The 14,267-nt window shown below is 46.3% G+C and overlaps 1 protein-coding gene across 2 annotated transcripts in view; it reads left to right on the top strand.

Annotated features, from left to right (window-relative positions):
- The window catches only part of LOC117388029 (receptor-type tyrosine-protein phosphatase mu-like), a 107,901-nt gene that overhangs the window by 70,245 nt on the left and 23,389 nt on the right, over window positions 1-14,267 (top strand). The window contains exons 18-21 of one of the 2 annotated variants that reach the window (XM_055230173.1): window positions 441-515; window positions 4,897-5,029; window positions 10,961-11,079; window positions 11,918-11,989. In XM_055230173.1, the coding sequence (XP_055086148.1) occupies window positions 441-515; window positions 4,897-5,029; window positions 10,961-11,079; window positions 11,918-11,989 (399 nt within the window). The remainder of the gene's footprint in view (window positions 1-440; window positions 516-4,896; window positions 5,030-10,960; window positions 11,080-11,917; window positions 11,990-14,267) is intronic. The other variant, XM_055230174.1, reaches the window with a different exon arrangement.

Here is a 14,267-nt window from a genome sequence, read left to right as displayed (position 1 = left end):
CATGACTTAAACTCACACGAGACAGTTTTGTGTAATATAGGACCTTTAATAATTCCTATGTAATTAACCCTTTAATTTCAGGCTCGTGGCTCTGCTCTGGTCCCACTAGGACAAACATATTTATTATTTATAACTGTGACTTTCTATGTAACGCGATGGCTGCATTTGTTACACTCAGATACCTTCCCACCAAAGGGTTTCTGGTTAGAGTCTCAGATGGTTTGATCAGAGCAGAGTCACTTTTCTACTAACCTCTGCTTTTCTCTTTGTTTGTGTCTCTCCTCCCTCTCTTCCCTCTCCTCTTTTCTATTTTCTGTCTCTCTGCGTGTGCGTGTGCTTCCCTCCCTCCTCTGCTTCTCTATCTACCTCTTGTACTCCTCTTCTCCCCTTCTCCTCTCTCCTTCTCTCCTCTCCTCCTCTCTTTTCTTTCTGTGGTGTAGCGGCCATAATCGTCACTCAGCTCACGACGCCGTACGTTCGAGCGGCTCCGGCCTCCGGCGACAAGCAGCTGCCAGGTCAGAACCTCCAAAACAAAACCTCCAAACAGAACCAAAACAGAACCGAGACCAGAGACCAGAGACCAAACCAGAGACCAGAGACCAGACCAGAGACCAGACCAGAGACCAGACCAGAGACCAGAGACCAGAGACCAGAGACCAGAGACCAGAGACCAGAGACCAGAGACCAGAGATCAGACCAGAGACTAGAGACCAGACCAGAGACCAGAGACCAGAGACCAGAGACCAGAGACCAGAGACCAGAGACCAGACCAGAGACCAGACCAGAGACCAGACCAGAGACCAGACCAGAGACCAGTCCAGAGACCAGACCAGAGACCAGACCAGACCAGAGACCAGTCCAGAGACCAGACCAGAGACCAGAGACCAGAGACCAGAGACCAGAGACCAGAGACCAGAGACCAGAGACCAGAGACCAGAGACCAGAGACCAGAGACCAGAGACCAGAGACCAGACCAGAGACCAGAGACCAGACCAGAGACCAGACCAGAGACCAGTCCAGAGACCAGACCAGAGACCAGAGACCAGAGACCAGACCAGAGATCAGACCAGAGACTAGAGACCAGAGACCAGAGACCAGACCAGAGACTAGAGACCAGACCAGAGACCAGACCAGAGACCAGACCAGAGACTAGAGACCAGACGGGGACCAAATCATACCACCAAAAATACATCTAATATAATTGAGGCATAAGCAGCTGCCAGGTCAGAACCTACAAACCACTAAACCAAAACTAAATGTGTCCAGCCCATGTCCAGTCTGCAGATATTAACATCTGTGATACGAAACTGAAAGCTTTCTGTGCATGAAGAGGATTTTAGAATCATGATGAGGGAGAACTGTTATAATATGGTTAAAAGAGGAGTGTGTGTGTGTGTGTGTGCATAGATAGATGCGTGTGTGTGTGTGAGTGTGTAGGGGTGGGTGTGTGGGGGTGGGGGTGTGTGTGTGTGTGTATAAATGTGTGAGCATGTACAACTCTGTGTGTGTGAGTGTGTACAGAGCTGTGTGTATTCTTGTATTTGAGTTGTGTGTTTGCAGAAGTTTGAGCTGATCTAAGATGGAGGACGAGACATTGATCGATCTGCAGCACAAACATGTTCAGATCAATGAGTTTAGTCCAGGACTCTGCAAGGACACCAACAAATACTTTATACAGTCTGGAGCTCACCTGGAGCAGACCTGGAGCAGACCTGGAGCAGACCCTAGATTAGACCTGGTTTAGACCTGGTTTAGACCCTAGATTAGACCTGGTTTAGACCTGGTTTAGACCCTAGATTAGACCTGGTTACAACCCTTGTTTCGACCTGATTTTGACCTAGTTTAGACCTGGTGTAGTTCTGGGTTAGTCCTGGTTCAGTCTTGGCTTAGATCTGGTTCAGTCCTGGTTTAGACCTGGATCAGTCCTGGTGAAGAACTGTTTGTTTTGCATCAATAGCAGTAGTAATAGCAGTAGTAGTAGTAGAAGGAGTAATAGTAGCAGTAGTAGTAGTAATAGCAGTAGAAGTAGCAGTAGTATCAGTAGTAGTAGCAGTAGAAGTAGTATCGTAGTGGTCTGTCCCTGGTATATTCTCTGTAGACGGGGGGTCTCTGTGTTGAGGTTAAACTGAGTCCTATAAATATTCAGATGTAATTTTCTCTGTTTGTGACTGTGGCTGCCCACCACCCCCCACCACCCCTCAGCACACACACACACACACCCCCACACACACCCCTACACACACCCCCACCCACACACACCCCCACACACACACCCCATGCCCCCTTCCCCTTCCACTCACACATCCCCATTCACTCACGACAACTGTCTAAAACTGTCCTGATCACAACAGCTGAGCAGCTCCACCTCTCTATCCTCTTTTACTCCCCTCTCTGTCCCTCCGCTTCTACTCCTACTCTCCCTCCTCTCTCTCCTCTTCTGCTCCTACTCTCCCTTCTCTCTCCTCCTCCCTCCTTTTCTGCTCCTCTTGCCCCCTCCCTCCTAATCTCCTCCATCCTCTCTCTCTCTCTCTCTCTCATCCTCTCTCCTCTCCTCTTCTCCTCCCCCGCCCTCTCCTCCTCTCTCTTTCTCACTGTCCATCCTCTTCATTCATTAGGAGCTGCTTCAACTCTGTGTCACATGATGTACCCTACCCAAAGAGCCCCACCCAAAGACCCCACCCAAAAACAACACCCACAGATCCATCTCCACATAACCCTTCTGGGCTTCCATTATACCCCCACTGTAAACATGACTGCACCCTTCACCTGTCTGTAATCCTGTTTGTAATCTCACTCTTCTCCCATTACAAAGATACAAAGCTCTGCACATGGTGTTGCAGATTACACCTGGCTGTAGCCCCCCTCCTTTTTTTCTCCTCCTCCTCCTCCTCTTCTTCCTGCAAGGTCCCAACATCAGACCCCCCCCCCCCCCACCCATCAAAGGCTCGTGTCCCTCACTCCTCAATGTAATCCATTTGTTCTCCCATTATAAACCTACTGTTACCCCCCCATGTCCCCTCTCTCTCCTCGTATTAAACTCCCGTCTGCTGTGGTCGTATTAAATGTGTGGAGACGCCTCACTGCTCCTGACTCATGTCTCCTGTCACTAACACGCACCTCCAGACCCCCCCCCCCCCCCCCCCCACCATAAGAATCTATTATACACTACCCCCCCCCCCCCCCCCCCCATGTCTGCTGTCGCTATAATACGCATCTCCAGAGCCCCCCATAAACCACCCCAACACATTACTCCCACCATTATAGAATATATCCCCCCCATCCCCAGCCCTCCAAACAAGATCTAACCCAGGTGTAATTCAGGAGTCTTTAAATTTAAATTACAAATGAGCCTATGTAGATGTGAAACTGAAGCTAAACCAGGACTAACTCAAAAACTACTTAGGCGAAAGCAGGACTAAAGCAGGACTAAAGCAGGACTAAAGCAAGACTAAAGCAGGACTAAAGCAGGACTAAAGCAGGACTAAAGCAGGACTAAACCGCGACTAAACCAAGACTAATCCAGGACTAAACCAGGACTAAACCAGGACTAAATCTGGACTGAACCAGGACTAAACCAAGAATAATCCAGGACTAAATCAGGACTAAACCAGGACTAAACCAGGACTAAACCAGGACTAAATCTGGACTGAACAAGGACTAAACCAGGACTAAACCAAGACTAATCCAGGACTAAATCTGGACTGAACCAGGACTAAAGCAGGTCTTTGTGGTTGTGTGTCCCTGGGGCTTTAGAACACAGATGAGAAAATAGTCTCTCCTGTGTGTGTGGGTGTGTGTGTGTGTGTGTGTGTGTGTGTGTTAAGGAGTGTATGTGTGCATGTTCAGGTGTTGTGTCGGTGTGAGTCTGCATGTGTGTGTTGGCATGTGTGTTATGTGTGTATGTGTGTGTGTTACATGTCTGCATGTTGTGTGTGTTAGCATGTGTGCATGCGTGAGGGGAGACACCGATGAGATTGTTTCACTCTCTCTTATGTGAGTGTGCGCGTCCGTGTTGTGCGTGTGTGTGCGTGTGTGCATATGTGTTTTAAGGTGTGTGTGCGTGAGAGGAGGCACAGATGAGATTGTTTCGCTCTCTCTTGTGTGTGTATGCGTGTGTGTTTTAGGGTGTGTGTGTGGGGGTGTGTGTGTGTGTGTAAGGAGGCACAGATGAGATTGTTTCGCTCTCTCTTATGTGTGTGTGTGTGTGTGTGTGTGTGTGAGGGGAGGTACAGATGAGATTGTGTCTCTGAGATTGAGGCTCAAACTGAACTGAAACTATTTTCTTCAGTGAAATTAAATCCTGTGTTTGAGCCTCAGACTCTAATGGACACGGCCACTTTAATAGGTACAGCTGTGCACCTGCACGAGGACCCACTTTAGACCTCATTTAGACTTTGGGGTGTTATTGATTTAAAGTCATGGTATGTAACTTTTTTTTTTTTTTGCAAAAAAAACACCCCTAAAATAAAAGCATGTTTGTTTTTTGTTTGTTTGTTTGTTTTTTTTATTGTGGTTGTGTTTATTGCACTGAAAACATGCATCCATACTGTGAGTGGGCTCCATAGACCTGACTCTGGGCTTGCCTCTCCATAGACCTGACTCTTATTTGGCCTGGAGGAGGGTCTCCTCCTGCTTGTTTCCATAGAAATGTTGCCCCTGTGGCTGTGACCTTCCACAGTGTGGCAAAAAACATCTCTATCTCCTTGGAGAATGTTCCGTAGTATGGCTTGAACTTTCTATTTCCATGGAGACGTGCCTCCAAAAAGTCACACACTGTACCTTTACATAATGATCATGATGTTCCTAAACCAGGAGCAACACTCTGTATCCCCCCGTGTCAGATGCCCTTCCTGTGTGTCAGATGCCCTCCCTCACACAGGGGCTGATGTTTTGCAGGAGCAGTGACCCGCAGACCAGAGCCCGAGCACGAGACGCCCTCTGACCACACAGTGAAGATCGCCGGAGCCATCGCTGCCGTCCTCCTCTTCATCATCATCTCCCTCGGAGTGGTGCTGCTCATGAACAAGAGGTATGGCCCTATCCTGCAATCATTTACATGTATCATGGGACTGGAGAGGGATTGGAGCAGGACTGAGCCAGGACTGACCCAGGACTAAACCAGGACTAAACCAGGACTGAACCAGGACTGAACATGGACTAAAACAGGAGTAAACCAAGGCTAAACCTGGACTTAGAGTGCATTCACACTTGTACATAAACCACATTGAAATTAGGACTAAATTAAAATTAAATTTTGAAATAATCCCCGATTAAACCATTACTAATCAGTAATAGACCAGGACTAAACTAGGACTAGAATAGGACTACTTCTGGATTTATCTGGGCTCAAACCAGGATCCAATAAGGACAAGGGTGAACTCACACTGAGCCAGGACTAAACAGGACTAAACCAGGACTAAACCAGGTCTAAACCAGGACTAAACCAGGTCTAAACCAGGACTAAACCAGGTCTAAACCAGGTCTAAACCAGGACTAAACCAGGTCTAAACCAGGACTAAACCAGGTCTAAAACAGACTTAACCAGGACTGTAACAGGCCTACAGCAGGACTATACCAGATGTAATCCAGGTCTATAACCGGTCTAAACCCTTCGTGAGGGAGAGTGGATAATGGTGTTTTTGAGGCTTTAAAACGTTTAGAAAAAATCTGAAAATCCTTCGATGTTTTTCATAAAAGACTTAAAAGAACTCTGCTCTGCTTTGAGATACACGCCGCGTCTGTGTGAGGGAGAGCAGAGACGGGGGGCGGGGGCACAGAGAGGGGGAGGGAGAGATACACGGAGAGAGAGAGTAGGGGAGAGGAGAGATTCATGAAAAGAGAGAGGGGAAGGAAAAGAGAGAGGGGGAGAGAGATACAGGCTGTGAGAGAGAGGGAAGAGGGAGAGAAGAGGAGAGAGAGGGCGGAGGAGAGATGGGAGAGACAGAGTACGTGAGAGAAGGAGGAGAAATGAGCGATTGGAGGGAGAGAGATAGAGATGTGCTCCTGTATAGAGAAGAGGAAAGAGGGGGAGGAGAGAGAGAGGTTAGAGGAGGAGAGGAAACGAGTGACTAAGGAACAAAAGTCCAATCAGTGTCTGAGAGTTTAATGAGACATTTAACGGCTCTCATCTGTAACACACACACACACACACATGCACGCCCCTGCTCCCACGTGCACGCTCCTGCTCCACGTGCACGCCCTCACAGCCCGGAGCCTTTAGCCCGAGGCACAATAAACGCTCTTTCATCTCATCCCTTCATCTCCTGCTCTCTCCCTCTTTAAAAAGTACACACAGAGTACACACAAAGTACACACTCCCTTTTTACATGCACATCACACACACACATAAACACATACACACGCACACACACCCCAACACATACACACGCACACACACTTCTGTCACCAAACATTTATATGAGACATCACATGTACTTTTATTTATGTACAAATATTTCACCATCATATAACCTGAAAACTACTGCATATACTACCGCAGATATCGCACTATTACTACTGCTCCTAATCTTAAAGGGGAGGGTGGGTTTACTAATTGTACTTTTATGTTTTATACACACAGTCAAGTCGTTTTGTGATCAAAAACAGATTCTGAACAAAAGAAACATGAGACTCAACAACAGAATGTATTTTAACACTACTACTACTAATGCTACTTCTATTATGACTACTACTGCTACTACTAATAATACTATTTCTACTACTAATACTACTACTACTGCTGCTACTTTTACTACAAGTGCTGCTACTCGTAATTATACTACTGCTACTTCTACTGCTACTACTACTGCTCCTGAATCATTTATATGTGACCGTCACCATATGTATATAATAGCCTCATTACTGCACTAGTACCACTACTACTACTACTACTACTACAAATACTGCATCAAAAAGTCACTAATGAGGACAAATACTGGACCTGACATCACACGTGCACATTCTCTCACACACACGCACACATGTGCTTGCCCACACACGCACACGCACCCACACGTGCACACGCACCCACACGTGCACACGCACCCACACGTGAACACGCACCCACACGTGCACACGCACCACATCATAGGGCCATTAAAATGTGAAACTGTCAACAATCTCACAAGCACTTAGCTATAAAGCCTGAAATAAACAAAACTAACCAGGACTGAACCAGGACTGAACCAGGACTGAACCAGGACTGAACCAGGACTGAACCAGGACTAAACCAGGACTAAACCAGGACTAAACCATGACTAAACCAGGACTAAACCAGGACTAAACCAGGACTAAACCAGATCTAAACAGGGACTAAACCAGGACTTTTGGGGGGTTGGAAGTTCTTTATAGAAAATGCAGCTGCACAAGAGTGGCTCATTAAACTCTTCAATCTGACAAAATACATCTGTGTCTGGGGTCTCTCTTTATTTCTGCTTTAGTCCTGGCTCGGTCCCTGGTTAGACCCTGTTTAGACCTGATTTAGACCTGGTTTAGACCTGGTTTAGACCTGGTTCAGTCCTGGGTTAGACCTGGTTCAGACCTGGTTTAGACCTGGTTCAGTCCTGGTTTAGATCTGGTTTAGACCTATTTCAGACCTGGTTTAGTCCTCATTCAGTCCTGGTTTAGACCTTGTTCAGTCCTGTTTTAGACCTTGTTCAGACCTGGTTTAGACCTGGTTTAGACCTGGTTCAGTCCTGGTTTAGACCTGGTTCAGACCTGGTTTAGACCTGGTTCAGTCCTGGTTTAGTCCTCATTCAGTCCTGGTTTAGACCCAGTTTAATCCCTGGTTAGACCCATGTGTATAACATTGTAGTTGTAGTTAGTTTGCTGTCAGTTAATTTTGATGTATTTTTAATGTTTGAATAAAAGACGCTGAAACGATCATTTACATTTTAATCATACACGTGCGCGCTCACATGCATGCTCCCACACACACACACACACACACACACACACACACACACACACACACACACAAACACAGACGCTCTGTGCTGTTGGTCCGATGCTCTTTCTTCTCTAAACACCCCCTAAGCTGCGCTCACTGCCCCGACGCCCCCCTCCCTCTGTCAGCCTCCCTCTTTCTGTCAGCCCCCCACCCCACACACACACAGGGTGCACTGGGGCGCTGAGGCTCGTTAGTTGTGGCTAATCGTTCCTTTGTGCGTGTGTGAGCTGCAGCGCCCCCTCTGTCAGGCTCACAAAGAGCAGATTAGGTTTGAGAGCTTCAGATTAAACTGGATCGTCTCATCTTCTCTGCTCTGCTCTGTTTCCTCAGGCCTCAAACACCAGCTCTGAAAACTAAAGACTATAAATATGACACTACAAATACTACACACATGCTCACTCTAAATACGGTGCTGCAGCAGAGTGGTTAGCCCTCCAAGAAGTATCGTGGCTCAGATCTGGAGAATGGTCCAGCTAGGTCCTCTTGCCCAGTATCCAGGCAGGCAACCACAGATCTTTAGCACATATATACTGTAGTACTGTAGAACTGTAGTACTGTATATATCCTGATACTCTATCACAGACACTGAGAGAAAGAGACTCTGCTCCACTTCTCCATCAGTCTGCCCCAGGGCAGCTGTGGCACACAAACACTCACACGGGGGGAGGGGAAAGTGTCTTGCTCCAGGACACAGCAGAGTCACGCACCAAAACTGTGATTTTTGTCCTGGTTTACTTCTGGTTTAGACCTGTTATAGCCCTGCTTTAGTCCTAATGTAGTCCTGGTTTAGTCCTGATGCAGATCTGGTTTAGTCCTGTTCAGTCCTGGTTTAGTCCTGGTTTAGTCCTGGTTTAATCCTGGTTCAGTCCTGGTCTAGTCCTGATTTAGTCCTGGTCTAGTCCTGGTTTAGTCCTGGTTCAGTCCTGGTTTAGTCCTGGTCCAGTCCTGGTCTAGTCCTGGTCTAGTCCTGATTTAGTCCTGATTTAGTCCTGATTTAGTCCTGGCTTAGTCCTGATCTAGTCCTGTTCTAGTCCTGCTTTAGTCCTGGTTTAGTCCTGGTCTCTGGAGTAGAGGCTGTGTATTTTTACCTGCGGTGCGTTCAGGGTCAGGGTTAAACTCGCGGCGCTGTGTTCATGTTCAGTTCGACAAATGGATGTTTTTCAAAGGCTGAAAAACGCTCGCAGCTTTTAATGGACCCTCAGAAAAACACCAAAGGAAATCTGAGAAAAAACTCAGCCACCCACAGACTGAACCAGGACTAGACCAGGACTGAACCAGGACTGAACCAGGGCTGAACCAGGACTAGACCAGGACTGAACCAGGACTAGACCAGGACTAGACCAGGACTGAACCAGGACTAGACCAGGACTGAACCAGGACTGAACCAGGACTGAACCAGGACTGAACCAGGACTAGACCAGGACTGAACCAGGACTAGACCAGGACTGAACCAGGACTGAACCAGGACTGAACCAGGACTAGACCAGGACTGAACCAGGACTGAACCAGGACTGAACCAGGACTAGACCAGGATTAGACCAGGACTGAACCAGGACTGAACCAGGACTGAACCAGGACTGAACCAGGACTGAACCAGGACTGAACCAGGACTAGACCAGGACTGAACCAGGACTAGACCAGGACTGAACCAGGACTAGACCAGGACTGAACCAGGACTGAATCAGGACTAGACCAGGACTGAACCAGGACTAGACCAAGACTGAACCAGGGCTGAACCAGATCTAAACCACAACTAGACCAGGAGTGAACCAGGACTAAACCAGGTCTGAACCAGGACTAAACCAGGACTAAACAAAGACTAAACGGGGATTATAACAGTAATAAAACAGAATTAAATGAAGACTGAATCAAAAGTAAACCAGGGCTAAAGGAGGACTGATCCAGGACTAAACTGGGACTACAGCGGCATTGAACCTGATCTAGGACTAAATCAGCAATAGACCAGAACTGAACCAGGCCTAATACTGGACTATCCCAGTTCTCTCAGCGGTCTTCTGAAGGACAGCTTTTATAATGCCGTGGTTCTGATGTAAAGAGTTGAACTTTGGGAAAATTTATGGTATTAATTAAACTTTAGAGACCAGACTTTAGTGCGCCTCATTAAACCTGACCAGGATCCAAGTCCAGACCAAGATTGAAGTCCACACTCAGACCTGAGACCTGGACTCTGAGACCAATCTGTGGGGGTGCTAGAATTCACCCAGAGTGAATGGTTGAGTCCTGGTACAGTCCTGGTTCAGTCCTGGTTCAGTCCTGATTTAGACCTTGTTCAGTCTTGCTTTAGTCCTGGTCTAGTCCTGGTTTAGTCCTGGTTTAGACCCCTTGTTGACAGTGTGATTTTGATTGTAATGGACAGTGAAGTTTGAAGGAGAAACACTGAAAATCCACAAATGTGATGTGAGGCTCCAGGAGAATAAAGCAGTCACTATGGAAACGATCCAGAAAACATTTGTGGACTTGACTTTTGGAGAATGAGAGAGAACACTGTCTCTGCTCCATCAGGGAGAACGACATGTTCTACTGTCTGATACATAATCAGGTTTTAAATATTAAAGGTCCGATATTACACATGGACATGGAGTTGTGTTTTGTTTCATTCACACGTGTTTGAGTAAATCTTTATTATTAGTCTGTCTACATTTCCAAAGCTCAAATGCTCTGTTCCACCTTGTGATGTCATGAAGTGCAGTGTAATTTTCACATTAGCATCTTCGATTTACCTTTAGTTCAACAGAGATTTGCAATTCCAGGGTTGAAATGATCCAAATGATTCTAGTGAAGATGTGTAGAGTTAAAAAAACACACTGAAGCACTTCCTGTATTACCAGATGACATGACAAGGTGGAACAGAGTGTTTTTTGTTAAGTACTCTAAATATGCAGGATTTGTGTGTTAAACATGTGTGAATGAGAATAGTGTGATATGAGCACTTTAATATTTGTATATTTTTGTTGTTGCACCTTCTACAGATAAAGTGGTTTTCTGTTTCAGGAAACTGTCTCAGAAGAGAAAAGAAACACTGAGCTCCAGACAAGAGATGACCCTGATGGTGAACAGCTCGCACACACTCCCCACCACCAGCAGTGAAGGACACACGCTCAACGGGAGAGGTACTGCAAATATTACTACTACTACTACTACTACTGCTGCAAATACTAAAGCAGAGGTTGCCGAGAAGAGGGTCAGAGGAGCAGAGGAGAAGAGAGGGTCAGAGGATGTAGAGGAGTTGTACATTTATCATTATTTCATATTTCTCAGTTTTTCTGTGGCGCTGCGTCAGATTTTGAGGATTATTGAGATTGAAGTTTGAAGGTGAAGTGAGCAACAGCAAAACTGCCACGAGACAAACGAGAGAGAAGAAACCGGAGGAAAAAGATGGAAAGATGAAGGAGAGATAGAGAGATGAGAGAAAGAGAGAAAGAGAGGGGGAGGAGGAGAGGAGGAGGGGGTTGACCTTGCCTCGGGCTCCTGCTCCAGTTTACAGCTCTCCATAAAAAAAACCTGAAAAGTAGAAAAGAACGGAAGAATATTCAGAACGAGGAAACGAGGGGGAAGGAAGTAGGAAACGAGAGAGTAGGAGACGAGGAGAGGAGACCACCCACTTGATTAAAGGGCCTATATTACACACAATTGACTCTTGTGAGCTTTAAGCCATGTTATAATGCTGTTAGCGCATCAAAACAGACCTGGAGTCGTGTTTGGGATTCCAGGGCTGTAAATATCCATGTGATTCTAGTGAAGGTGTATTGACTTTAGAAACACATCACTCAGCCTAAATGTGCAGGGTTGTGTGTTAAACATGTGAATGAAACATGTTTGTGATAAGGAAACTACGTTATAACATAGATTAGAGAATAGTCAGTGCATACCTCCATGTATAAGAGGACTTCAGTTGTCGTATTTTAGTTTAAACCTGACTTAAAACTTAATTATTTTTTCCTCTTTCAGGCCTTTCGTCTCCTTCATCTTTCACTCTGAAGTCCAACACCATGAGCTCCATCCCCAACTCCTACTACACAGGTGAGGAGAAAAGGAGACAAGGTGGAAAGTGAGGAGGCAAGTGAGGAAATGAGGAGGCAAGTGAGGAGATGAGGAGGCAAGTGAGGAGACAAGGAAGAAAGTGAGCAGGAAAGTGAAGGGACAAGAAGGAAAATGAGGAGGGAGGTGAGGAGGCAAGTGAGCAGGCAAGTGAGGAGACAAGTGAGGTGATGAGGGGGCAAGTGAGGAGGCAAGGAGGCAAGTGAGGAGTCAAGTGAGGGGACAAGGAGACAAGTGAGGAGACAAGGAGGAAAGTGAGGAGACAAGGAGGAAAGTGAGGAGACAAGGAGGAAAGTGAGGAGACAAGGAGGAAAGTGAGGGGACAAGGAGGAAAGTGAGGAGACAAGTGAGGAGGGAAGTGAGGAGATGAGGAGGAAAGTGAGGGGACAAGGAGACAAGTGAGGAGACAAGGGGGCAATTGAGGAGGCAAGGAGGCAAGTGAGATGACAAGGAGGAAAGTGAGGAGGCAAGTGAGGAAATGAGGAGCCAAGTGAAGAAATGAGGAGGCAATTGAGGAAACAAGGAGGAAAGTGAGTAGGAAAGTGATGGGACAAGGAGGAAAATGAGGAGGCAAGTGAGGAGACAAGTGAGGTGATGAGGAGGAAAGTAAGGGGACAAGGAGGCAAGTGAGGAGACAAGTGGGGAAACAAGTGAGGAGACAAGTGAGGAGACAAGGGGAAAAGAGAGGAGGCAAGGAGGCAAGTGAGGAGTTAAGTGAAGCGACAAGGCAGCAAGTGAAGAGACAAGTGAGGAGACAAGGATAAAGGTGGAAGGAGGCAAGCAGAGCAGAGACAAGGAGCTCGGAGGTAGGAGAGGAGGAGACAGGAGAGGAGAGGAGGAGATAGGAGACAAGTGAGGAGGTAGAGGAGGAGACGGGTAAAGAGAGAAGGAGGGAGATAAGGAGGCATTGATGAAAGAATGAGGCAGGAGAGGAGAGCAGGAGACAGGAGACGAGAGAGGAGACATATGTCTGTGTAATCCCTCAGTCTCCACAGTAAAAGAAAAAATATAAAATCTGTCAACTTAACAAAAAGTTGTAGGAGTGAAGATATTTCACTGCTCATCCAAACCAGAACCGAAGAAGCAGTTTGGAGCGAAACTTTTTCACTCTTACAACGTTTTGTCCAGTTGACAGATTTTATATTTTTCTTTTACTAGAGGAAACATCGATACAAGGAGACAGGAGACAAGTGAGGAGAGGAGGAGACAGGAGACAAGAAGGTAGGAGGAAAGTGAGGAGATAGGAGAGGAGGAGACAGGGGAGGACACAAAGACATAAGGAAGTTGGAGACAGGGGAGGAGACAAGGAGAGATTGGAGGAGGTAGGAGAAGAGGAGTTAAGTGATAAGGAGACAAAGAGACTAAGGGTTAGGAGATAGGAGACAAGGAGATATGGAGACAAGTAAGGAGGTAGGAAAGAGGAAGGTGAGGAAGTTAGGAGGCAAGGAGGTAGGACACAGCTAAGGAGGTAGGACTGTATATATAAATGGACATAGTTAACCTGCTAAATGCCACATTCCAAACAGGAGGTGAGCATGGGCGCACTTCTGCTCTAGTGAATCTGACTCCAATTCACTTTCTATTAAAAATCCATCACCCCTCTCTCTGTAACTGCTGCTGTCAGACTTGTCATTCTAAAAATGTTGGTTTTAACCCACACTACATGATCCTGGGTTTTTTATTTCACAATTTTGTCTGTAAATCAAAATATTAACAGATAGTAACAGACAAATCAGGTGCCTTCTTTCCCCGAGGTCACTCCATTTAGTGTCAAGGAAAACAGCCTTTGCCTCTTGTGTTCATTATTTTCTGCTTAGATAAAGAATACTCTCAAAACAGAAATAAAGTCCATTTACTTAATTAAATACTTGAGCAATACTTGTACAAGGAGTCAGACTACCTGTTTACGCCTATATAATAAGTTTTATACGCACACTACAGTGGGAGGCTACAGTGGTTTTAGACTTTTTAGACTGACCACGCCTCTTGGCATGTTGCACAGTCCAATCAGACTGCGACGAGCATCCTCCCGGGGTGTGTCTGGGGAACATGACATCATCCCTATCAGGAGTTCTTGTCCTATTTAGTTATCTTGCCATTAGATAGATTGTAATATCATGTACTTGTCTTGACATATATCCACGAGTCCCACAGCTGTGATCTCAGTGCTCATCTTCACACAACTTTGGTACAAAAATCAACTATAGCAGTAGTTATATGAAATAGCTAAGCACAATCACTTAGCCTAACACTAGCTTTA

The sequence above is a fragment of the Periophthalmus magnuspinnatus genome, chromosome 20 (assembly GCF_009829125.3).
Source record: "Periophthalmus magnuspinnatus isolate fPerMag1 chromosome 20, fPerMag1.2.pri, whole genome shotgun sequence".
NCBI lineage: Eukaryota > Metazoa > Chordata > Actinopteri > Gobiiformes > Gobiidae > Periophthalmus > Periophthalmus magnuspinnatus.
This window is presented reverse-complemented; position numbering and strand designations above follow the sequence as displayed.